Genomic DNA, 24659 nt, shown 5'->3' on the forward strand with positions numbered 1-24659 from the left:
CTTCTTCTTCTTCTTCAGATTTTTATTAATTTATTTATTCGTGAGAGACACAGAGAGGCAGAGACATAGGCAGAGGAAGAAGCAGGCTCCCCACAGGGACCCCAGTATGGGACCCAATCCTGGGACTCCAGGATCACGCCCTGAGCTGAAGGCAGACGCTTAATTACTGAGCCACCCAGATGTCCCCCCACCAGCTTCTTAGGCAGCTAGTGGGTGCCAGGTATAATTCCAGGTGTTGGGGATACAGTGGAGAACCACACAGACATTCTAGAGTGGAAGAGAGGCGTTAAACTCAGTGCTCAAAGAAACTTCCAAGGAAATAGTCAGGTTGTCATAAAGACTGCAAAGAAAAACAGAGCAGGCAAAGAGAGAAAAAGACGGGTTTGCTGATTTAGATCTAGGTACTTCTGGGGAGTGATGAGGGTTTATATCTTGGCCTGAGTAGTTTATTGCGGTTGTTCTTCAAAACTGGGCCCACAGGAGAAGCCCACGAAAGCTTTCTTTAAAGCATGGTAAAGGAAAACTTTCCCTACCTACAACACTTCTGATATCCAATATGTGAGTTTTCCACATGGAACAACTCTGGTTTTCTGTGGACACCAACTGGGAGGAATGTGATCAGATATCAAAGGTGGGGTGATATAAGGATGACAAAGGATTCTTTACTCAGATGGATGAGCAGGCTAAAAATAGGCTCAGGCCAAGGTTGAGTGCTAGTCAAGTAGGCTCAGACTACTTTAGTCAAGGAGAGAGTCTGTCACCTCTCTGCCTCAGTTTCTTGCTCTGAAAACTGGGGACAATATAAGCCTCCAGAGGACTGCTGCCAGGATCAAATGAGATAATGCATGAAAACATTCAGTGCGTAGCCTTCTCAGTAAATGACAGCGACTTGCTGTATGTTGATTAGAACTCAGGGGATCCCTGGGTGGCGCAGTGGTTTGGCGCCTGCCTTTGGCCCAGGGCGTGATCCTGGAGACCCGGGATCGAATCCCACATCGGGCTCCCGGTGCATGGAGCCTGCTTCTCCCTCTGTCTGTGTCTCTGCCTCTCTCTCTCTCTCTCTTTGTGTGATTATCATTAAAAAAAAAAAAAAAAAAGAACTCAGGTCAGGTGAGATGTCCAAGCTGCTACTTTGCTGGCCTCAGAGGACTGGGCTGGAGGTGATCAGGAAAAGGATCTGAGCAGTTGGGCCGCAAATGCCTCCCCAGTGTCGGGGGGCTTCATGGGTGGGGGTGTCTTCATCCGGCCACATGGAGCTGGCCAGGCAAAGACCAGGGAAGCTGGGCAGGTCGGAATGGAGTCACATGGCTTGGGGGTTGGAAGACTGAAGGGCGGCTGGTTGCAGCCTTGATCGCCGGAGTGAGGACAAGAAGTCTGCACCAGGGCCGAAAGCCTCACTTGGGCGGGGCGCCAGCGTAAAGAATCGAGGCCGCCGCGCCGTTGCTAGGCCGCACTCTTGAACCTTAAGGACGAACCCCGCATCCCCGCCCACTGCCGCCAGCAGCCAATCGCTGACGCTGCGGCGCATCCGGGCTCCGACCCAGCCAATCGCGGTTGAGCACAGGAAAAATGAAGCTGAGAACCAATAGGAGCGCCGCTATTGTAACGAAAGGCCCAATGGTTTCGGGCGACAGGGCTTCTTCAGGCGGCCAATGGGAGGCGGCGTCACGGCGGCGATTTGGCGGTGGCTGCCGGCGACTGCGGGGCGGGGTCCCAGGTTCGAGCCAGAGGCCCGGGGGGAAAAGGGTGAGCCTGGAACCCCCAGGAAGTCCCCTGGAGGGAAGCGGCCGGCGGGAGGTGCGCTTGGCAGGGGTGGATAGGAACACCCGCTGCCTCGTGACTGGTCGATGCCTGGTGGGTGCGCATCGCGGTTGCCGCTCCTGCCCCCCTGCCAGCGAGGTTTCGAGTGTTTTGGGGGGGGGTGTTTTGGGTGGGGTTGGTGCTGGCCTCCTGGGTGCAGACGTCGCTCCTACTGCAACTGCAAAGCTGGCTCTGCACCCAGCGGAGAAGGAAGGAGGAAATGGGCACACACACCCCCCAATCCCATCCCCACAGTATTTTCTCAAATGCTAACATATAAAAATAGCGAAAACCTAACAAAGTAGCTACTGCACGCCAGACCCCGAGCTGAGCGCTTTCCCTGCCTCGTCTCATTGAATCCTCCCAACACCCCTTTGAGGGAGAGACTGCTTGCTATACGCCTACTTTCCAGACGAGGAAACACTCAGAGGGGAGCTGATTCCTGAGGAATCTGACCTTGTGCATGACATTATCTTCTTCCCATCACTGTTTATCTTAAAACTGGAGATCATGGAGGCCTGAGCCCTGGGCCTGGCTCTGGAAAAGTCCCACAGCTGGATTGAGGGGAGAGTGGAAACACAACCCCTCCTAGGCGCGGGTGAGTCAGCAGGGCCTGGGGTCACTCGTTGGGGAAGATGTGGGAGGCAGGAATCTTGCCCTGCAAGAGAAAGACCATCAGGACAATGGAATCGATAGTGATGATTTTATTTTTGTTTTTGTCATATTTGTTATTTTTTTCATGCCTGCATTAAGGGCTGTGCTGTGGGGATGTGACAGCCTTCTTTGCATGACAATGCTCTCAGCATCTTCATTTTCCAACCGGGAAACTGAGGCCCAGTGTGGCTAAGTGACTTGCCTGAGTTGACACGGGGAGAGCCAGGATTCGTCCCCTGGTCTGTCTGACCACAGGTGCCTGCCTGGTGATTTGGGGAAGGTGGGTTCAAAGCAGGTTTTACTATTGGTGCAGCTTTGTCGAGTAAAGGGGTTCAGTGTCATTCATGACAGATCTAACAGGTGTGGATTGTATCCTATCTACATCAAACATGTAGAAACAGGCTCAGGGAAGGGAATTGGGTGCCTAAGGTCACACAGTGAGGAGGTTCTAGAATCTTCCCCTCAGGCCTAACACCTGGGGGCTGATGGCCTATCTTTTCCCAGCCAAGCCAGCTGTCAAAAGCATGCCTCTGTGCCATTCGGGTGCCACCACCAGGGACAGCAGGCCTGATGGCGATGAAGCTCAGCCCCTGGCCACCAGGGGAGGCCTGAAGGTCCTTCTGCACTGGGCTGGCCCTGGTGGCGGGGACCCATGGGTCACCTTCAGCGAGGCCACACTGACCGCAGAGGATGTCTGCATCCACATTGCACACAAAGTCGGTGAGTCTGGGGCATCAGCCCCGTGGCAGGGGTGGAGGTGCTGACAGCAGCTGGGCCTGCCCATCTATCTGTCCGTCTGTCCGCCTGTTCATTCAGCAGACATCGAGTGAACAACTACAGTGCGCCAGTCCCAAATTGCTGCCTTTGTAGAGCTTATATTCCAGTAGGAAAATCAGCAAGAAACACAATAAATAAGAAAACTGTGGCAGGGGCACCTGGGTGGGTCAGTCAGTTGGGTGTCTGCCTTCGGCTCAGGTCATGATCCAGGGGTCTTGGGATCAAGCCCCACATCAGGCTCCCTGCTCAGTGGGAAATCTGCTTCTCCCTCTGCCCCCAACTTGTGCTCACTCACTTGCTCTCTCTTAAATAAATAAATAAAATCTTTAAGAAGAAGAAGAAGAAAACTCTGTGGGAGAGCAGAGGTAGATGATGGAGAAAAATTAAAAATTCAGGAGAGAGGGACGCCTGGGTGGCTCAGTGGTTGAGCATCTGCCTTCGGCTCAGGTCATGATCAGATTCCTGGGATTGAGTCCCACATCAGGCTCCCTGCATGGAGCCTGCTTCACCCTCTGCCTGTGTCTCTGCCTCTCTATCTCTGTGTCTCTCATGAACAAATAAAATCTTAAAAAAGAAGAAGAAAACTATGTGGGAGAGCAGAGATAATGATGGAGAAAAATTAAGCATTCAGGAGAGGGGCACCTGGCTGGCTCAGTTGGTAGGGCATGTGACTCGATCTCAGGGTCATGAGTTCAAGCCCCATGTTGGATGTAGAGATTGCTTAAAAAAGAACTCAGGAGATAAGGGGGAGAGCCACATGGATATCTGGGGGGAGATGGTACCCAGAAGAGGGAACAGCAGGTGCAAAGCCCTAAGAGGGGGAAGTTGCCCAGGCACAGCAAGGAGGCCCAGGTGGCTGGAGCAGAGTGAGTGAAGGGGAGAAAGCAGTAAGTGAGAGCAGGGAGGCGATGGGGCAGGTTGAGCAGGACCTCGGGGAGGACTTGGGATTTTACTCCCCAGTCAGGTGGGAGCCACAGAGAACTGTGAGCAAAGGATGAATGTGACTGGACTCAGGTATCACTGATGCTGTCTTGTTGCTGTGCGGGGAAGAGACTGTGGTGGGTGAGGGTGGGAGCAGGAGACCCGGGTGGCAGTGACCTCCAGGTAGGAGTTACAGGGAAGGTCAGCCAGGGCCAGATCTTACGGTGCCTTCAATGCCAAAGAGGAGTTTATGCTTTCTCCTGAGACCAGTAAGAACTATGGAATCGCTGAGAGAGGCTGTAGTAGAGGTACCAAAAGTATAGTTTCTTCTTCCAGAGGAGGAGAAGGTGTATCCGACTGGATATTGCTTATATGCCCCTTCCCCCAGGAAATCCTCTCAGGCCGCCTTCCCCACAACTGGATGGAGGCCTCATGGTGGATTGCTACCACACCTTGTACTTTCCCATTGGTAGCTGATTCTTCAAGAGCTCAGACAGGTGTCCAGCAGAAGGAGCAGTGTGTGCAAAGGTCCCAGACAGCCTAATCTGTTTGAGGAAGCAAAAGACTTGAAAACTAACTGGAGTGTCGGTTTCGTCGGTTTCAAGAATTTGAAAAGGGAAGTAGCAATTGAAAGTGGAGCATAATTGCCAGAGTCCCAAGGCATAGTTACACTTTTTTTTTTGTTTTGTTCTTTTTTTTTTTTTTTTTTTTTAAATTTTTATTTATTTATTTATGATAGTCACAGAGAGAGAGAGAGAGGCAGAGACACAGGCAGAGGGAGAAGCAGGCTCCATGCACCGGGAGCCCGACGTGGGATTCGATCCCGGGTCCCCAGGATCGCGCCCTGGGCCAAAGGCAGGCGCCAAACCGCTGCGCCACCCAGGGATCCCTTGTTTTGTTCTTTTAAAGATGTATTTATTTTACTGAAGGGGGAGGGGCAGGGGGAGAGAGGATCCCAAGCAAGACGCCCCACTGAGCACGAAGTCTGACATGGGGCTGCATCTCAGGACCCTGAGATTGTGACCTGAGCCTAAATCAAGAGTCACATGTTTAAAGGACTGAGCCACCCAGGCGCCCCCAGGTCATAGTTATTGTGTGCTGAGGGGGTTGGGCTTTCTCATGGGGCCGTAGGGAACCGTGGAATGTTTAAGCCAGAGTGAAACAGGTAGATTGGTCCTTTAGGAAGTTGTCTCTCAAGGAGGCATTCTCCTTCTCTGGGAGGCAGTACACTTGGACACAGCAACTTTGGAAAGTGATGGGCATCATCCAATAGAGTTGAAACATACATTCCCTGAGGCCACACAGTTCATAGTTCCAGACCTAGATATGCACTGGACACTCAGCTCATGTGTTCTAGGAGACACCATCAAGAATGTTCAGAGCTGCTTCATGTATCTTAGTTTTTGTTTGTTTTTAAAATATTTTAATTTGGGGCAGCCCCGGTGGTGCAGCGGTTTAGCGCCGCCTGCAGCCCAGGGCGTGATCCTGGAGACCCTGGATGGAGTCCCATGTCGGGCTCCCTGCATGGAGCCTGCTTCTGCCTCTGCCTGTGTCTCTGCCACTCTCTCTGTCTCTATGAATAAATAAATAAAATCTTTAAAAAAATAAATAAAAGATTTTAATTTATTTGAGAGAGAGAGAGAGGAAAACAAGTAAGGAATGGGTAGAGGGGGAGAGAGAGAGAGAGAGAGAGAGAGAGAAGCAGACTCCCTGCTGAGCAGGAAGCTCGATGATGATGTGGGGCTCAATCCCAGAACCTGGAGATCATGACCTGAACCAAAAGCAGACGCTCAACCTACTGAGTCGCCCAGTTGCCCCTGCTTCATTTATCTTAGTGAAAAACGGGAGACCATCTCAAAGTACTCTCTACAGGAGAATGCACAAATTACAGTAAGGTTGAATGCTGGAAAGCTATACAGTCAGGAAAAAAGGAATTTCACTGAAGTTACCCATATCATATGAAGCTTTGTGTTTTTTAATTTTAACTTTTTTTTTAAGATTTTTTTTAGGGATCCCTGGGTGGCGCAGCGGTTTGGCGCCTACCTTTGGCCCAGGGCGCGATCCTGGAGACCCGGGATCGAATCCCACGTCGGGCTCCCGGTGCGTGGAGCCTGCTTCTCCCTCTGCCTGTGTCTCTGCCTCTCTCCCTCTCACTGTGTGCCTATCGTAAATAAATAAAAATTCAAAAAAAATATTAAAAAAAAAAGATTTTTTAAAAAAATTTTTTTAATTTTTATTTATTTATGATAGTCACATAGAATGAGAGAGAGAGAGGCAGAGACACAGGCAGAGGGAGAAGCAGGCTCCATGCACCGGGAGCCCGACGTGGGACTCGATCCCGGGTCTCCAGGATCATGCCCTGGGCCAAAGGCAAGCACTAAACCGCTGCGCCATCCAGGGATCCCCTTAAGATTTTTTTTTTTTAAGATTTTATATATTTAGGGGATCCCTGGGTGGCTCAGTGGTTCAGTGCCTGCCTTGGCCCAGGGCGTGATCCTGGAGTCCCAGGATGGAATCCCACGTCAGGCTCCCTGCATGGAGCCTGCTTCTCCCCTTGCCTGTGTCTCTGCCTCTCTCTCTCTCATGAATAAGTAAATAAAATCTTTTAAAAAAATATTTTATATATTTATTCATGAGAGACACACATATATAAATTTATATATTTATTTATTTATTCATGGTAGGCTCCATGCAGGGAGCTGAGCTGAGGCAGGCAGGTGCTGAGCCACCCAGGCGTCCCAATTTTAACTTTTTTTTTTTTTTTTACAGTAATCTCTACTTTTGGGGATCCCTGGGTGGCTCAGCAGCTTGGTGCCTGCCTTTGGCCCAGGGCGTGATCCTGGGGTCCTGGGATCAAGTCCCGCATCAGGCTCCCTACATGGAGCCTGCTTCTCCCCCTGCCTGTGTCTCTGGCTCTCTCTGTCTCTCATGAATAAATAAAATCTTTAAAAAATAATAAAGTAATCTCTACTTTAATAAATTTTAAAAATTTTTTTATTTATTTATGATAGTCACACACACACAGAGAGAGAGAGAGAGGCAGAGACACAAGCAGAAGGAGAAGCAGGCTCCATGCACCGGGAGCCCGACGTGGGATTCGATCCCCGGGTCTCCAGGATCGCACCCTGGGCCAAAGACAGGCGCTAAACCGCTGCGCCACCCAGGGATCCCAGTAATCTCTACTTTAAACATGGGGCTTGAACTCACAACCCTAAGATCAAGAGTCACATGCTCTACCAACTGAGCCAGCCAGGTATCCCTCATGTGTGAAGTTTTAAAACCTGTTGTAACATGAAAAGAGAAACTGTAGAAGGACACTTATTGTGTAATACTGCATTTAGAGTTCATAACATTGAAACTAGAGGATATGGGAATAAAGTCTCATTCAGGAGTATGGTTACCTCTTTGTGGGAAGGAAGAGGAGGAGGATGTCAGCAAGGTCAAGTTTGTACTTTGGTGATGATAAATTATTCTTTTTTTAAAAAAAAGATTTTATTTATTAATTTATTCATGAATGACACAGAAAGAGGCAGAGATCTAGGCAGAGGGAGAAGCAGTCTCCCTGTGGGACTTGATCCCAGAACCCCGGGATCACAACCTGAGCCAAAGGCAGATGCTCAACCACTGAGCTACTCAGGTGCCCCAATGATAAATTATTCTGAATGAACTATCTTAGACAAAATATTCAAGTGATATGCATAAAAAGGATGCCTTGGGTAGCCGGTATAGGGAATGACAGCAAATCTGGAGGCTGGATTAGGACTGGGCTTTGGATCTGAAGGATCCCAGAGATGGAGGATGCAGGAAGAGCAGGCCTAGTGACTGAATTGATGGGGTTTTGGGTGAAGTTGAGGACAAGAACCAAGTCATAGCTTAAAGAACCAAGCAGGCAAGTGGCAGGTTTGGGAACATGGGATGAGGTCTCTTTGGAACAAGGCACGTCTAAGGGGGCTGTGATGTTCAGAGGGAGACAGCCAGGAGGGCTGGATATTCCTCCAGGATTGGAGTTCAGGGAGAGACTAGGCACCTGCCAGCAGTCTGTAGACTTGGGTTGGTTGGTCTAAGGTAGGTTCTTGCTGCAGTAACAAGCAGCCTCCCAAATTTTCTTGGGTCGAGACAATGAAGGCTTACCTAAAATCTAATGCAGGTCAGATGATTCACCTCTGTCTTGTGGCTTTGGCACAAGGCATCTCCAACATCCGGGAGGCAGAGGAGATTGCAAGAGAGTTTATTTCCAGGCCCAGAAATCTGCATACCCCTTTTGCCAACATCCCATTGACCAGAAACCAGTCTATGGCTCCCTCCCAGCTGCAAAGGAAGGGAGGACCTGGGAGGGGAAACAGCAGGTCTGGGGGTCGACAAGGCAGATGGCAGCAGATGCAGCCTCCTGACCTTTCTCCCCTGTTCCAGGCATCACTCCGTCCTGCTTCAATCTCTTTGCTCTCTTCGATGCCGAGGCCCAGGTCTGGCTGCCTCCAAACCACGTCTTGGAGGTCTCCGGAGACATGAATCTGACCTTGTACTTCCGCATGAGGTGGGTGATGGCCCCTTGGAAGCCTTGTCCGTTTTTTTTTTTTTTTTTTTTTTTTAAGATTTTATTTATTTATTCATGAGAGAGGCAGAGACACAGGCAGAGGGAGAAGCAGGCTCCATGCAAGGAGCCCGTCGCGGGACTCGATCCCGGGACTTCAGGATCACACCCTGGGCCGAAGGCAGGCGCCAAACCACTGAGCCACCCAGGGATCCCCGCCTTGTCCACTTTTATTCTGTCCCCTTGCTCCCCTGCACCCCACCTTCCTGGAGCTGGTCTGAGTCCATGCTAAGCCCCAGCTGCGACCTCTGCCTCCCCTCTTGTAGGTTTTATTTCCGGAACTGGCATGGCACAAATTCTCAGGAGCCGGCTGTGTACCGCTGTGGGCCCACAGGGACCAAGTCCTCCTCAGAACAAGCAGAGCAGGGGGTGCAGCTACTGGACCCAGCCTCCTTTGAATACCTCTTTGAGCAGGTGTGTGTAGGGCGGGGGAAGCGGGACAATTTGTAAGGGACTTAGTTGAGGAGCCCCACACCTCTCCCCAGTTCACTAAGGTAAGCAGATTTCAACTCATGCCATCTCTGATCCTTTGGCTGCCTGAACCAGAGGGTTCTGAGACACAGGACTGTGGGGGAGAGTGCTATGATCAATTAGTGATGTCTGCCACAGGCTGAGGGTTGGACATAGGAGGCACATGTGAAAATGGGGGTTCCCTCTCCTCCCCCAAGAGGACAGAAGCTGGGGAGTGAACAGGTTCTTATGCCGCCCTTTCTGCCTGATTCCCCCCTCCCCAGGGCAAGCATGAGTTTGTGAATGACGTGGCGTCACTGTGGGATCTGTCGAGCGAGGAGGAGATCCACCATTTTAAGAACGAGAGTCTGGGCATGGCCTTTCTGCACCTCTGCCACCTTGCTCTCTCCCATGGCATCCCCCTGGAGAAGGTGGCCAAGAAGATCAGGTGTCTGGGGATGGGGCGGGGACAGGTACCTGGGAGCTACGGGAGGCCTCCCCTACTGCCATATCTTCCTTCAGCACTTAGCCAGTACCTGCTGTATGCTGGCGTTGAGGCCACACGGTGAACAAGCCAGACAAAATCACAGCCCATCTGAAGCTCACATCTGGTGAAGGAGACAGGCATTAAACAGAATACAAAAGTGAAAGGTTCAGTGTTTCTGACGGTGATAAATGCGAAGGGGGAGCATTAAACAGGAAAGGAGGAAGGAGCGTGTCAGAGAGTGAGGGGTGTACAGTTTAAAACGGGGCAGTCTGGGGTTTCCTCACTGAGATAGCATTCAAAGGTGTGAAGGAAATGAAGGTGGGAGGCTTGTGAGTGTCTGGGAGAAGAGCATTCCAGACATAGGGGACAGCCAGTGCAAAGGCCCTGAGGCCTGATGTGTGGAAGAATATGTGGCTAGAGCAGAGTGAACTTGGAAAATTCCACAGGATTCTAGGGAGGGAAGGACGCAGGAGTATGGGGAGCTGGGAGCCAGCTGTGTGCACCGCCATTGCTGTGAGGGCATGGCAATCAGGGTACACTGCCTGGAGGAGGCAGTGGGAGAAACGGATCTTTGAGGACCAGCAGTTCTCCTTAAAGCACGTATCTTTCCATCCCTGATGTGTTATACTCTGAAAGACTCAGGCTGGGACAGTCAAGTCCAGGGTGCTGGTACCCTCTCTAGCCTGGATGTCAGAGAATGCTTCCTGGGGAGGTGACATTTCTGCTAAGACCTGAAAGTTGAGTCAACTTTATCCAGATGGAGACTATGTTTTTTGGGGGACCTGAATTTGGAATACCAGGGCCGGAGAGCCAGAGTCCACCAGGCTCTAGTCAGGGGGCTGTAGGGAGCCCAAGGAAAATTGGAAGTGGGGGCAAGAGGCAGGTAAAACCTTGAGCTTTAGGATCCCTCTGGTCAAGGGGTAGGAGAGAGGGCTTGGGACTAGGAGAAATCTGTTCTCTGAGTGAGATATCCTGGCGGTCAGATGCCAGACAGGCAGAGAGAGAAGGGGTGAGGGCTGGGGCTTTGTGAGCGGCAGAGGGGCCTTTTGTTGATAATCCTAACACTGGTGATAAAAGCAACAGTGACTTCTCCAGCAATAACAGCCCCCAACGGTCACGTAGTCCTGCCAGTCGGCAGCCCTGATTATCTCAGCCCTGGAGGTGCGCCCTCTCTGATCCCACCTTGCAGGTGAGCAGACAGGGCCCTTTAGAACCTCAGGAAGTTGTCCCACAGCTGGAATTTTAGCCACCCTGTCTCCTCCGGATTTCTGACCCCACCCAGCCTCCCTATGCCAGACCTTTATCGTGTTCTCTTTCCACCTGCCTGGCAGCCTGCCTGTTTGCTAGACGAGGCAGCTGGGGTTCGGAGAGGTTAAGCCACTTGCCCAGTGTCACCCAGCTGGGCCTGCAACCCGGGCTCCTGACCAGCCCTTCCTGGTTGCCCCCCAGCTTCAAGGACTGCATTCCACGCTCCTTCCGGCTGCAGATCCGGCGGCACAACGCGTTGACCCGGCTGCGTCTGCGGAGCATCTTCCGCAGGTTCGTGCGGGCCTTCCAGCCGGGCCACATCTCTCAGCAGGTCATCATGGTCAAATACCTGGCCACACTCGAGCAGCTGGCGCCCCGCTTCGGCACGGAGCGCGTGCCCGTGTGCCACCTGGAGCTCCTGGCCCAGGCCATGGGGGAGTCCTGCTACATCCGGGACAGTGGGCAGGCCCCTCCAGAGCCTGAGCTGGCCACCGGACCCCCCACTCATGAGGTGCTGGTGACAGGCACTGGTGGCATCCAGTGGCGGCCAGTACAGGCAGAGGTGAGCAGGGTGCACCTGGGCATCCAGGTCGGGCTGGGGCTCCTGCTCCGCCTCCGCCTTGGCCTCCGAGGGTGGCTGCCGTGCACCCTTCCCCTGCATGGCTCTGGGGTGTGTCTGTCTGTCCCCTGGGGTGGTTTTCTGGGGAGTGCCCTGCGGCTCTGTCTACCCCCTGGGGACCTCATTTCTGGGGTCTGTACCTGTGAGGATCCCCTGTCTGGTATCGAGGTATGAGGGTCCGTATTGAGGTGTGGGAGTCTGGCTCTTCCTCTCTTTCTCCCTGAGGTTCTGGCTTCCGGCATGTGTATCCCTTGGGGGAGGGTCTCCATCCCATCTATGATACTGGCACTCAAAGGAGGGTGCCTGAGGGGTATCCCTGGCCTCTCCGGCTCCCGCCTCTCCCCGCAGAGAGAATGTGTAGGAGACTAAACAGGAAGAACCTTGGGATGCCTGGGTGGCTCAGCAGTTGAGCATCTGCCTTCAGCCCAGGGCGTGATCCCGGGGTCCTGGGATCCAGTCCCACCTCAGGTTCCACGCAGGGAGCCTGCTTCTCCCTCTGCCTGTGTCTCTGCCTCTTTCTCTGTGTCTCTCATAAATAAATAGATACAATCTTTAAAAATAAAAAAATAATAAAATAAAAAGATTTTATCTATTTATGAGAGCGAGAGAGAGGGGCAGAGACACGGGCAGAGGGAGAAGCAGGCTCCCTGCGGGGAGCCCGACATGGGACTCGATCTCTGATCCTGGGATCACGCCCTGAGCCGAAGGCAGACGCTCAACTGCTGAGCCACCCAGGCATCCCAATAAAATCTTTAAAAGAAAATAAAAATAAATAGGCATAACCCTGCTTCATCCACCTGCCCTATGTGCTGGGTTTCCAGAGTCCCAGAAGCAACGGCAGCAGCAAGAATCGCCATGCTGACCCATTTGGGAAGAAAACCAAGGCCGGAGAGGTGGGTGACCAGCCAGTGGACAGGCCTCAGGAAGAGCCATGGGTCTACTTCTGTGACTTCCAGGATATCACCCACGTGGTGCTCAAGGAACGCCACATCAGCATCCACTGTCAGGACAACAAGAGCCTGGTGGGGCCTGGGGCTGGGGGCCTGGCAGGGGCTGGGGGCACCTGTAGCCTGCGATGCCTGTCTGATATCCCCCCGGCCTGCAGGAGCTGACCCTGCCTTCCCGGGCCATGGCCCTGTCCTGGGTGTCGCTGGTGGACGGCTACTTCCGCCTGACAGCTGACTCAAGCCACTACCTGTGCCATGAGGTGGCCCCTCCACGACTAGTGATGAGCATCCAGGATGGTATCCATGGACCCTTGATGTGAGTGCTGGGAAAGGCACACAGGTGACATGGGGAGAGGGGGTGGCTGCCAGCTAGACTGTGAGCTCTAGGGATGGTGAGGCTGGAGAGAGGTGTGTGCGTGTGTTTGTGTGTATTCATATCTTTGTGTGCATTCACGGTGTGTGTGTTCACCTGTGTGTGAGAGTATACACATGTGTGCAAGCATTCATGCCTGCATGTGTGCTCATGAGTGCATGCCTGCATGCATGAGTGTAGCCGTGTGTGCCTATGTGAGCACATGTGTGTACAAGCATGTGTGGCTGGGGTGTACATGTGTTTACACACACGGATGTGAGTATTCACTCACACTCTGCATGTGTGCATTTATGTCAGTGTGTGCTCGTGTGGGAGTGCATGCACTTGTGTGTGTGCGTGTGTTCACCTGTGTGTGTGCATGTGTGGGAATGCATGTACTTGCATGTACATGCATGCAGACGTGCACCCCAGGGGCTGTAGGGGGAGAGAGGGTGTCTGCGGTGGTGTGGGCCCATGTCATGATGGTACCTGGGTTTGGGATGGTCACCGTGCATGTCTGCATGTTTACCAGCCCCATGGCGTGTGACTGTGTATTGTGATTGCGTTTACAACTGCCCTTGTCTGTGTTTGCTGCTATGGGATGGGTAATTTTTGTGGTGCCATATGTCACACAAAGGCTGGTGGCCATTCACACGTACACCTGTTTGCACTCCTGCAGGTATGTGTCTGTCCTGGTCACTATAGGTCTGTGCAATTCCGTGCAGACACATGGAGCTAAGAATGCGCAGTGTCACGGCTTCTGGGGTCCCCAGATGTGTGTGTGGCCAGCCTGCATTCTGCAGGGTCAGGACATGTGACTTAGCTTGTGTGGCCATTATTCCTGTGCCTGGCTGTCCCCTGTCCTACCTGTGACACCGGGACTGGGCATTGAGGTCTGGCCTGTCTCCACGCTAGAGGAGGGTACAGTGGCCATTCCTCCTCTCGGGAGCTGTGGTGGTGCCACGTCACAGCTAGGTGGGGGCCACCCGGGCAGGGGTCTGCAGGCCCCATCCACCCGTGTCCTGATGTGTCCGGACGCCCATCACCATTGGCTGGTGATGTAGAAACAGCGGACAGTGAATTCTCCTCATTCTGGAGGCTGGAAGTCTAAGTTCAAGGGGCAGACAGGTCCAGGGTTTGGTTGAGAGCCCCACCTCCGGGTCTGCAGACGGCCGGCTCCCGGCTGGTGCTCACACGGGGAGGAGCGAGCGAGCTCTCCGCAGTCCTTTATATAAGGGCACTGATCCTATTCACGGGGCTTCCACCCTCTTGACTCAGTCGCTTCCTCGTTCCAGCACGTTGGCCATTAGGTTTCGGCATAGGAACTCTGGGGAGACCCAGACGTTTGGCCGATGGCTGCACATGACCCCCCACGTGTAGGTGTCTGGGCCTGGGTGGCTGTATCACGTGCAGTGCCTGTCTGTGCCCATGATGGTTGTCACCTAGGGCCTGGGACATCGCTCCCCCTCTGCCGCCGCGTTACACTGGGTGAGCGGCCGTGTCTGTGATTGTTGTCCAGTAGCTGTGTGTCAGAGCAGCTGGCCAGGTGTGCTCCCGTCCCGTATCTGATGGCCGTTTCCTGTCCCCGTGTGCACGTTACGTTACCTTGTTGGTGGCGCTGCCTGACCGTTGTCACCTGCGAGCGTGTGCCTCTTCCCTCCTCTGCATTTTTCTGTGCACGATGGTGTTACACTGGTGTGTGTGTGTGTATGTTCACACCCAGTGTCACCACGTAAATGCCTGGGTCTGACACATGTCGCAGCTAGGAGTGCTCCCCTACGGGCAGGTTTTGTGTGTCCTTCCTGGTTGCCAGGCATGGGTCCGGTGGGACCCCCAGCTTCCCCGACAGCGCCCCCTTGTCCCCTACAGGGAGCCCTTTGTGCTGGCCAAGCTGAGGTCTGAGGATGGCCTCTACCTCATCCACTGGAGCACCAGCCACCTCAACCGCCTCATCCTGACGGTGGCCCAGCGGGACCAGGTGGGCCTGGGGTGGGGGTCCTGGGCTGGGGCTGGCCGTGCTCCCTGCCTGGACCCCTGCTCACCGCCCCCCTGCTCTGCCACCCCCCAGAGCCCGGGCACACAGCGCTTGCACCTGCGTAAATTCCCCATTGAGCTGCAGGCCGGGGTCTTCAGGCTGGAGGGCTGGGACCGGTCCTTCCCCAGCGTGCGGGAGCTGCGAGCCGCCCTGCAGGGCTGCTCCCTGCGCGCCGGCGATGACTGCTTCTCCCTGCGCCGCTGCTGCCTGCCTCGGCCGGGAGGTAGGCCACAGGGGCCGAGGCTGGGGGTGGCACCTCCCCCACCCCACCCCTCTGCCAGCCCCAGGGATGTCACTTCAATCCCCAGAGATCTCTAACCTCATCATCATGCGGGGGCCCCGGGCCGTCACAAGTTCACCCAACGTCAGCCAGCTCAGCTTCCACCGGATCTGCCAGGCTGATGTCACCCAGGTGTGTTCTCTGGGCCCTGGGGGGCCCTGGGGGCGCAACGGGGGCGGGGGCAGCTCTGAGGGCTCATCCAGAGACGCTCCGTGCTCTGGTCCTCCAGCTGTCCCACCTGGGCCAAGGCACGAGGACCAATGTGTATGAGGGCATGTTACGAGTGGGGGCAAGAGCCCCCAAGGAGGGCGCAGCGGACGGTGAGGACCCCCCCACACCCAGTGAGGACTCTGGGCTGGAGCTCCGAGTGGTACTCAAGGTGCTAGACCCTAGTCACCACGACATCGCCCTGGTGAGTGAGCACAGCCAGGGGCCAGGTGGAAGGACGGGGTGGGGGGGGGCCGGGGGCCGTGGCCACCTGACCTGCCCCATCCCCACAGGCCTTCTACGAGACAGCCAGCCTCATGAGCCAGGTCTCCCATGTGCACCTGGCCTTCGTACACGGCATCTGCGTGTATGGCTCTGAGAGTGAGTGAGCCCCACCACGCCCACCCCCGTTTGCAGACCACCCCCCACTTATACCCACACCCGGGTGGGTACCCCAACCCTCAGCCTGTGTCCTCATCCTGGACTGCATGCTCCACCTGACCTATACCATGATTCCTGACTACACACCTCGATCTCTGACTGCTTGGCCTTCAACCTATACCCCAACCACTGACTGTATTCCAACACCCACCTCGCGTCCCTACCCGACTACACCTTGACTCTTAACCTCCACCCTAACCCTCGACCTACACCCTGACTCCTGGCTGTCTCCTTCCCTCCATCGACCACCTAACACCTCCTCTACCCATCCTCTGTCTACCCTCTGCCAGGGCTGTTGGACACCCCAGTCCTCCCAGATCTCAGCCCCTGCTCCACTTTACTGCTCTACGCTTACTCTGCATGTACCTCAAAACTTCTTGTCCAGGGTGACCCCCACCAGTAGTCCTTAGGTCCTCAATCCCGTGTCCACCTCTTGCTTTCCCTCCAGCACTGGTCTACACCGCAGAAGCACCCAAAGCCTGTGGGATCCTCTCACCACTTATGTCCCAGCCTCAAGCTCCGCACCTCCACTTGTCTCCACCCACCCCTAGTTCCCCTGTCCCATCTTCCCCTTTGTCATGTACATGTCAGCTTTCTCCAGCCCTAGCCTGGACTCAGATGCCAGCATACACCTCTGCCTCACTCTGCACCCACCTTGCCTACACTCTGTCGTGCATTTCCTCTCACCCTAGGGTCACTTGCAAGCTGCCCCCCACATCTCTGCCCCAGCACCTTCCCCACCCACAGTCTCCAGCCCCATGTCCTGTCCCTGGTGTCCTGGAGGGCAGAGGCAGGTGGGCAGCCTCTGTAGTGGCTGGGCCTTTGCAGACATCATGGTGACAGAGTACGTGGAGCACGGGCCCCTGGACGTGTGGCTGCGGCGAGAGAAGGGCCACGTGCCCGTGGCCTGGAAGGTGGCAGTGGCCCAACAGCTGGCCAGCGCCCTCAGCTACCTGGTGCGTGGCCTGCGGGTGGGGCCTGGGTGGGTGGGGAGCGCCACGCTGGCCTGAGCATGGGGTGTGGAGGCCTCAACACATTAATCTAGACACTGGCACCGGGGGATCTTTCCACGAACCTCTTCTGCTCATATACCGCTGTGGCTCCCATCGCCCTCAAGAGGACACCTCACCCCTCCATGTAGTGTCTGAGGTTGCAGGGGGCCTGACCTCAGCTCCTCTGTCACTCTGGCTTGCCATTCATTCCAGCTCCTGGTCCCTTCACCCCAGTTTCCAGAGCACCTCTGTGTGCCAGCCTCTGTCCTAGGCCTGAGGACACACCAGAGAACAAAACCAAAGTCTCTGTCGTTGGGGAGCGGGCATTTTAGTTGGGAGGGGCAAGCAAATAATAACTACACTACATAAAATTTTAGAAAATATTGACAAGTATGGGAGAAAAGCAGGGGTGGAGATAAGGAATTGCTACAGCCTGGGGAAGAGGTGAAGTTTTAAATAGATGGGTGAGGGAAGGCCCCGCTAAGGTGACCTAGAGGAGGGGAAGGAGCCAGAGGCATCTAGGGAAGTACATCCCAGGCAGAGGGAATAGCCAGTGCAAAGGCCCCGAGGAAGGAGCTGGCCGGACATGGTTTGAGGACAGCAGTGGGACCTGACCGAGAGCTTTGGCCACCAGCTCTGGGAGGTCAGGAAGGACCTACTGGGTACCCAGTGCTGCCCGGTCACAATGACAATGTATTTGGATCCCCGTGATTGATTTTGTTTTATTTGGCCATGATTATATTTTTTCACATGAGCTGTCCCTTTGGAGGCCACGTGGGATGGGAGTGGGGGGCAGCATGTACAGCCCCCCTGGTGGTCATGCCCCCCCCGTCCACCCCACCACAGGAAGACAAGAGCCTGGTTCACGGTAATGTGTGTGGCCGGAACATCCTGCTGGCACGGCTAGGGCTGGCAGAGGGCACCAGCCCCTTCATCAAGCTGAGTGACCCCGGTGTGGGCTTGGGTGCCCTTTCCAGAGAGGGTGAGGTCCCGGGCAGGGCTGGGGGCAGGGGCAGGCTTCCCCCCACTCTTTTCACCCTCAGTGACTTCTGACCCTGGCCCCCAGAGCGGATCGAGCGGATACCCTGGATAGCCCCCGAGTGCCTGACTGGCGGGGCCAACAGCCTAACCACTGCGGCCGATAAATGGGGCTTCGGTGCTACCCTCCTGGAGATCTGCTTCGACGGGGAGGCCCCCCTGCAGGGCCGTGGCCCCTCCGAGGTATGTCCAGGGCATCCCTGGGCCCTTCCGACAAAGGGGATTGACACCTCCAAGGAGTCTAGGGGGCACATTCAGGATCCGGAGCTGCCTCCCTCCCCTCTGGCTGTGTGACCTCATGTATATATGTGGCCTCAGCTCTCTGGGGCTCCATCCGGTTATCTGTCAGTTCTGGTAACAGTCCCCACCTCATAAGGTGTCTGTGACACATAGCAAGTAGGTGATATGCTTTGGTTTTCAGCAGAGTGACCAGGGCCACAATGGGAGAACCACAGGCTGTGGGGGTGAGGGAGGACCAGAGGCCTCCCTTGAACCAGTTGAGGGCTTAGGCAAGGCTTCCCAGAGGAGGTTTTAAAGTACAGAAATGCTGCAGTGACCCAAGCTAGGAAGTGCACCCTAGGCGGAGGTCACAGCACGTACAATGGTCCTGAGGCTCCGGTCCATTCAGGTTGCTGCTGGAGGTTCCTGGAGGCAGAGAGAGGAGGAGCCAGGGCAGGGGAGGGGAGGGCTAGTGTGAGCCGCCAGGAGCACAGCAAGAGTCAGCTGGACCTGGGATGGAGCCCTGGATCTGTGGGGGTGGCCAAGGCCGCTTCCCTACGCCAAGCCTGTTGTGTCATATGTAAAATGGGAATGACCAGAATGGGGACCTAGCCTGCTCAGGGAGCTTGACTGTGTTTTGGAGAAGGGGACTGGGGGAGGGGGAGGGCCCTGACTCCTGTGGGTTCCCTCCCTGGCAGAAAGAGTGCTTCTACCAGAAGCAGCACCGGCTTCCTCAGCCCTCCTGCCCGGAGCTGGCCACACTCATCAGCCAGTGCCTGACCTACGAACCAGCTCAGCGGCCCTCCTTCCGCACCATCCTGCGTGACCTCACTCAGCTGCAGCCCCAGAGTGAGCTCCCCCCACGCCCCCACCACCATCACTGGGACCCCTGCTAGTGCCAGCATGGTGCCACTTCGGTTTTGCACAGTGACTCATGTCATGTGTGTCAGTTTCTGATTCCCTTAAGGGCATGCAGATGTCTATGCTCTTTTTTTTTTTTAAGATTTTATTTATTTATTCATGAGAGACACACAGAGAGAGAGAGAGGCAGACACAGACACAGGCAGAGGGAGAAGCAGGCTCCACACAGGGATCCCGATGCAGGACCGATCCCAGGCCTTCAGGATCACGCCCCGGGCTGAAGGCGGCGCCAAACCGCTGAGCCACCAGGGCTGCCCGCCTGTGCTCTTCTTAATGTTTTATTTGGCAAGAGCCACAACTTCCTTGGACAAATTAGGCCCTTGTGATTTTTTGTTTTTTGGGCTTTTGTTTTCTCTTGGGATGAAACACCCTTACCCGATCTAAACACCCCAGATGTCGGTTTTGATGCAGCCCTTTCTGCATTTTGGACAAGTAGAATTTTCCAGCTGTTGCAAAACAAAAACAAAAAACAGTTTCCTTATATTTGAGATCAGATGCTGGGGGAGCAGTGGTCCCCTTTCCAGGCCCCCAAGCCTGGGCCTGCTGGGAAAGAGGCAGGGGTCCAGTGACACCCACTGTGGCCCTTCTAGATCTTGCTGACGTCTTGGCTGTGAACCCCGACTCACCTGCATCAGATCCCACCGTCTTCCACAAGCGCTATTTGAAAAAGATCCGGGATCTGGGCGAGGTGAGGGCCCTAAGGGTCTGGGGCAGGCCCTGGGCTGTCAGAAGGCCCGCCTGCTAAAGACTTGGGGTCGGAGTTTAATTCTAGAAACATGAGTGGGGCCTGGCCTAGAAGACCCTCTACCTCAAGGGAGGCCCTAAGTATTTGAACGGGAGTCCCAGCCCCCAGGGGGACCCACTAACACAGAGTAGGTGGGGCCTAGGACTTTCCAAACAGACCCCACTGGAGGTGGGGCCTGGGGAGCCCTGGTAGGGCCAACCTTCCTGCGTGTCCTGGGGCCAGGGCCATTTCGGCAAGGTCAGTCTGTATTGCTACGACCCAACCAATGACGGCACTGGCGAGATGGTGGCGGTGAAGGCCATCAAGGCCGGCTGCGGCCCCCAGCTCCGCACCTGCTGGAGGAGGGAGATAGACATCCTGCGGACGCTCCATCACAAGCACATCGTCAAATACAAGGGCTGCTGTGAGGACCAAGGTGCGCGGAGCCCAGGGCCCCATTGGAACTTCTGGCTAGAGCCGCAGGCTGGGGGGCATACGGTATGGGGGTGCCAGGGCTGCCTCCTCCCTCCCCTCCCGCTCCTTGGCCTCTGCTGGGGCCAGGATGACTGGGACGGACAGTCAACTCCCTCGCCTGGGCACGTGGGGTCGGCTTTGAGAATGGGCTGCTCCGCTTGAGGACTGGACCTACTGTGGGAGGGGGTGGGTCAGAGCCCCACCCTGGGGGATCGGGAGAAGCCTCTAGCCCCTGCCTCCACCGCCCGCCTGGGCCACCCCTCTCCTGCTTCAGGAGAGAAGTCGGTGCAGCTCGTCATGGAGTACGTGCCCCTGGGAAGCCTACGAGACTACCTGCCCCGGCACAGCGTCGGACTGGCCCAACTGCTTCTCTTCGCTCAGCAGATCTGTGAGGTGGGCCAGCCGGCCTGGTGGTCCTACACAGTCTGCTCACCGCTCCCCACTCTTGGGCCGGCTCCCCAACCCAGCCTGTTTCCACCCAGCCTGTTTCCATGCCCAACAGCCCAGTCCCTCCCAATCCCCACCCTCCCTTTTGCTGGGCCCCCTGCCATCCTGACAGTACCTGCGCCTGCCTGGTCCCCACAGTCCTAACCTGACTGTTCCCCCCATCCCCCTCCCACCTTCCAATCCTGGTCAGGAGCACTCCCCAGCCTCCACCCTGCCCCACTGATCCTGACTCGCCCCCTCCCCCAGGGCATGGCCTACCTTCACGCACAGCACTACGTGCATCGAGACCTGGCTGCCCGCAACGTGCTGCTGGACAACGACAGACTGGTCAAAATCGGGGACTTTGGCCTAGCCAAGGCTGTGCCCGAAGGCCACGAGTATTACCGCGTGCGCGAAGATGGGGACAGCCCCGTGTTCTGGTGACCAGACAGGACCCAGCTGGAGTGGGGTGTCCGGGTCATGTGGAGCAGACAGGGTGAAGGAGATAGATACTGGGGTCTCAGATGTCAGGGCCTGGTCCCAGTGAGACTGCCCCCCCCCAGGGGGGGGCCCTAACTGGGACCAGAGAGCCCCTAAGCCCCAGGTAAGGACTCCACAGTCTGGTCTGGCGTGAAGCCTGAGTGCCCCATCCCCCCAGGTATGCCCCAGAGTGCCTGAAAGAGTGTAAATTCTACTATGCATCCGACGTCTGGTCCTTCGGGGTCACCCTGTACGAGCTACTGACCTACTGTGACTCCAGCCAGAGCCCCCCCTCGGTGAGACGCAGGCCCTCAGCCCCACCCCATTCGGAGGAGTTAGAAAGCCATGCAGTGGATTCCCAGCCCTCCCACTGTGGATTCCCAGCTCTCCCACTGTAGCGAATGCTTGATCCGCCTGGGCCTCCTGGCCCCGGTACGTAAACGGCCCACTTGCAGGGTAGGGGGCTTTGATTGTGTAGAAGCCACTCAAATAGAAACAGCTTGTTGAAGTGTTGCAGACCGGGAGGCACAGCTTGACTTAGATCCTCAGATGTCACCAGGAGACCCATTCTCCATCCCGGCTCAGCTGTGCTCTGTGGCAGCATCTCTCAGCCCCGCCCCTTGTGGGAACCGCGGTTCCCTAGCCCTTCAGGCGCACCGGCTCCCAGCTGAGGGGGTCCCTTTTCTCCCCAACCCCACCCATGCATAATTGAGGGCGTTCTGATTGGCCAGCTTGCCGCCTGTGTCCGTCACGGAGCCAATCACTGTGTAGCCATGAACCACGCTCATTGGCCAAGCCAGGGCTGGGGGAGGAGCCAAGGCTAGGCTGGAGGTTTATTTCCACAGCAAACCAGAGCATAAGGTGTGGAGGGGTGGGGGAGTTGGTGGGAAAGGTTTCTGGACGGATAAAAACGGTTTGTTGAGAGGCTTTAATAGCAGACCCCAGTTTCAGACTTACTCTATGAATATTAGTTACCCAGCTTCCAGTAACTCCGTGGTAGGTGTTGCTACCCCATTTTACAGGTGAGTAAACCGAGGCCCACAGAGATTAAAGTCATAAATCTAAAGTTCTTTTTTTTTTTTCAAAAAATTATTAATGAGAGACACACACACAGAGAGAGGCAGAGACACAGGCAGAGTGAGAAGCAGGCTCCCCGTGGGGAACCCAATGCAGGACTCAATCCCAGGACCCCAGGATTACAGCCTGAGCAGAAGGCAGACGCTCAACCACTGAGCCGACCAGGAGTCCCATAAATCTAAAGTTATGCACCAAGAAGTGGTAGAGACAGGACCAAAACCCCTTGTTCCTGCAGGTTCCTGACCTCTACCCAGGTAGACCCGCCTCCTGAAAAGAGCTTGTCTTGTTTTTATGTAGAAATTCATCGAGCTCATAGGCCTCACCCAGGGGCAGATGACGGTGCTGAGGCTCACAGAGCTGCTGGAACGAGGGGAGAGGCTGCCCCGGCCAGAGAAATGTCCTTATGAGGTGAGACCTCCCTCCCCCTTTTCATCTCCCCGCTGTCGGACTGCAGAGAGAGCAGCCACCACAGTTCCAGTGTCTTCCTGCCCAGATCTATCTCCTCATGAAGAACTGCTGGGAGGCAGAAGCTTCATTCCGCCCCACCTTCCAGAACCTCATACCCATTCTCAAGACGGTCCAGGAGAAATACCAAGGCCAGGCCGCCTCAGTGTTCAATGTCTGCTGAAGCCTACCTGCAGCTCCCAGAGGGACTGGAGCAGGAGGCCCCCCTCCCCTGCCCCAAGGGCCTCCTCTCCCCCCAAGGAACCAAGAGGGAGATGCTGGGCCTCACCACTCCCCGTGCCTTATTTCAGTCTGGAGACCCCACATCTGTGAACTGACTTTCCTCCTGTCTTCATCCCCTTGGGTTGCCATAACAATACGACAGATGGGGTGGCTTATAGACAAATTTATTTCTCACGGTTCTGGAGGCTGGGAAGACCAAGAGCAAGGCGCCAGCATAGTCACGTTTTGGTGAAGGCTGTCTTCTTGGTTCATAGCCCACACCTTCTGGCCGTGTCCTCCCAGGGTGGGAGGGGGCTGGGGATCTTTCTGGAGTCCTTTTATACAGACACTTATGAAGGCTCCACCCTCATGATCTAGCACCTGCCAAAGGCCCACCTCCTAATACCATCACATCAGGTATTAGGATTTCAGTGGAGGAATTTTTGAGCGGAAGGGCACCTGGGGGGCTCAGTCGGTTAAGCATCTGCATTCAGCTCAGGTCATGATCCCAGGATCCTGGGATTGGCTCTGCATCAGGCTCCTTGCTCAGCGGGGAGTCTGCTTCTCCCTCTCTCTCTGTCTCCCTCTGCCCCTCCCCCTCCTAATTCTCTCCCCCTCTCTCCCTCAAATAAATAAATAAACTCTAAAAAAAAAATAAGAACTTTGAAGGGATGCAAACCTTCAAACTGTAGTGCCTTCCACAATATGAGCCTGAGAGGCCCAAGACAAGCAAGGACCTAATCAGGCCCTTTAATCCCATCTTTCTGCCTCCCGCTCCAGCTCCTACCTGTAGGGCCCACCATTTCCATTAGCTGGTAATAAACTCATATTTTCTCCGCTGGGGGCTGTGATCCTGTTCAGCAAGTGTTTGCTTTCCTGGGGATAGCACCTAGAGCAAGATAGTGCAGAAGAAGCCAGGCTGAACTCTTCAACCTTTGCTCACCCCTGAATCACCAGCTAGCGGGCCAGTACCAGAAGATTCTCAGTGACTACTTCCTCAATGAAGGATGGAGGACTTGGGCAGGGGACACCACGTAGTGACTGAATCTTGCCAGGTTCACCCTTTCCTCCCTGTGTGACTTCAAGCCAATGGCTTTCCCACACCTTAGTTCTCAACTATGAACTGGGGAGTGCTCATGCTTGCTACCTCAGAGGACTAACGTAAATAGCTCACGAAGGCCTTTGTGCGAAGCTTAGCAGGAAGACATGCAAACAATGTACTTAGTAAACACTTTATACTATTGTTAATCCGGTATTTGCCAAAGTGTGTTTTTTTTTTTAAGGAAATGATTTAATTTTTGCTTTTATTCTTAAGATTTATTTATTTGAGGGAGGGAAGGAAGGAAGGGCAGAGGCAGAGGGAGAGAGAATCCCAAGTGGATTCCACATGGAGCCTGACATGGGGCTTGATTTCGAGACCCTGAGATCAGGACCTGGGCCGAAACCAAGAGGCAGACTGAACCCACTGCACCACCCAGGTGCCCCTGTCAAACCGCTTTTACTAAATAGGTGTCATGGAGGCAGGATGTGTGTCAGCCACATTGTGAAAGGCAGTGAAATATTTTTCTTTCTCATTGGATTTCTCAAGACCTTGTGCATTGCAGCTCCCTTTATCTAGATAATTCCACACTGATGTATTTGCTATTTACTTTTTATTTTTTTAAGATTTTATTTATTTAGGGATCCCTGGGTGGTGCAGCGGTTTAGCGCCTGCCTTTGGCCCAGGGCGCGATCCTGGAGACCCGGGATCGAATCCCACATCGGGCTCCCGGTGCATGGAGCCTGCTTCTCCCTCTGCCTATGTCTCTGCCTCTCTCTCTCTCTCTCTCTCTC

The 24659-nt window shown here is 54.9% G+C and overlaps 1 protein-coding gene across 6 annotated transcripts; it reads left to right on the forward strand.

The window, feature by feature from the left end:
* The first annotated feature begins 1658 nt into the window (after positions 1 to 1658).
* On the forward strand, positions 1659 to 24074 carry TYK2 (tyrosine kinase 2). Of its 6 annotated transcripts, none has more exons than XM_055343882.1 (26): positions 1659 to 1717; positions 2213 to 2398; positions 2554 to 2734; positions 2959 to 3174; positions 8563 to 8686; positions 9010 to 9157; positions 9478 to 9641; positions 11130 to 11490; positions 12369 to 12569; positions 12653 to 12810; positions 14716 to 14824; positions 14915 to 15104; positions 15190 to 15293; positions 15391 to 15573; positions 15662 to 15749; positions 16638 to 16765; positions 17648 to 17783; positions 17868 to 18022; positions 18757 to 18907; positions 19570 to 19667; positions 19947 to 20139; positions 20452 to 20570; positions 20871 to 21043; positions 21262 to 21379; positions 22458 to 22568; positions 22654 to 24074. In XM_055343882.1, the coding sequence occupies exons 4-26, from the start codon at positions 2979 to 2981 to the stop codon at positions 22786 to 22788; spliced, it is 3543 nt and encodes a 1180-aa protein (XP_055199857.1). In that variant the 5' UTR covers positions 1659 to 1717; positions 2213 to 2398; positions 2554 to 2734; positions 2959 to 2978; the 3' UTR covers positions 22789 to 24074. The 6 variants fall into 6 exon arrangements, with proteins under 6 accessions (XP_055199857.1, XP_055199858.1, XP_055199855.1 ...); XM_055343883.1 differs by having other exon boundaries at positions 1667 to 1854; positions 2308 to 2398; XM_055343884.1 differs by having other exon boundaries at positions 1673 to 1746; positions 2308 to 2398.
* The last annotated feature ends 585 nt before the right edge of the window (positions 24075 to 24659 follow it).

The sequence above is a fragment of the Nyctereutes procyonoides genome, unplaced genomic scaffold, assembly GCF_905146905.1.
Source record: "Nyctereutes procyonoides isolate TBG_1078 unplaced genomic scaffold, NYPRO_anot_genome, whole genome shotgun sequence".
In the NCBI taxonomy this organism is placed as follows: Eukaryota; Metazoa; Chordata; class Mammalia; order Carnivora; family Canidae; genus Nyctereutes; species Nyctereutes procyonoides.

Excerpts from the sequence above, each read along its gene's own strand:
- TYK2 (XM_055343882.1), top strand. The coding sequence starts at position 2,979 with ATGCCTCTGTGCCATTCGGGTGCCACCACCAGGGACAGCAGGCCTGAT. Across the intron at positions 15,574-15,661 it reads GTCACCACGACATCGCCCTG|GCCTTCTACGAGACAGCCAG; the intron begins GTGAGTGAGCAC and ends CCATCCCCACAG. Across the intron at positions 21,044-21,261 it reads GGGGACAGCCCCGTGTTCTG|GTATGCCCCAGAGTGCCTGA; the intron begins GTGACCAGACAG and ends CCATCCCCCCAG.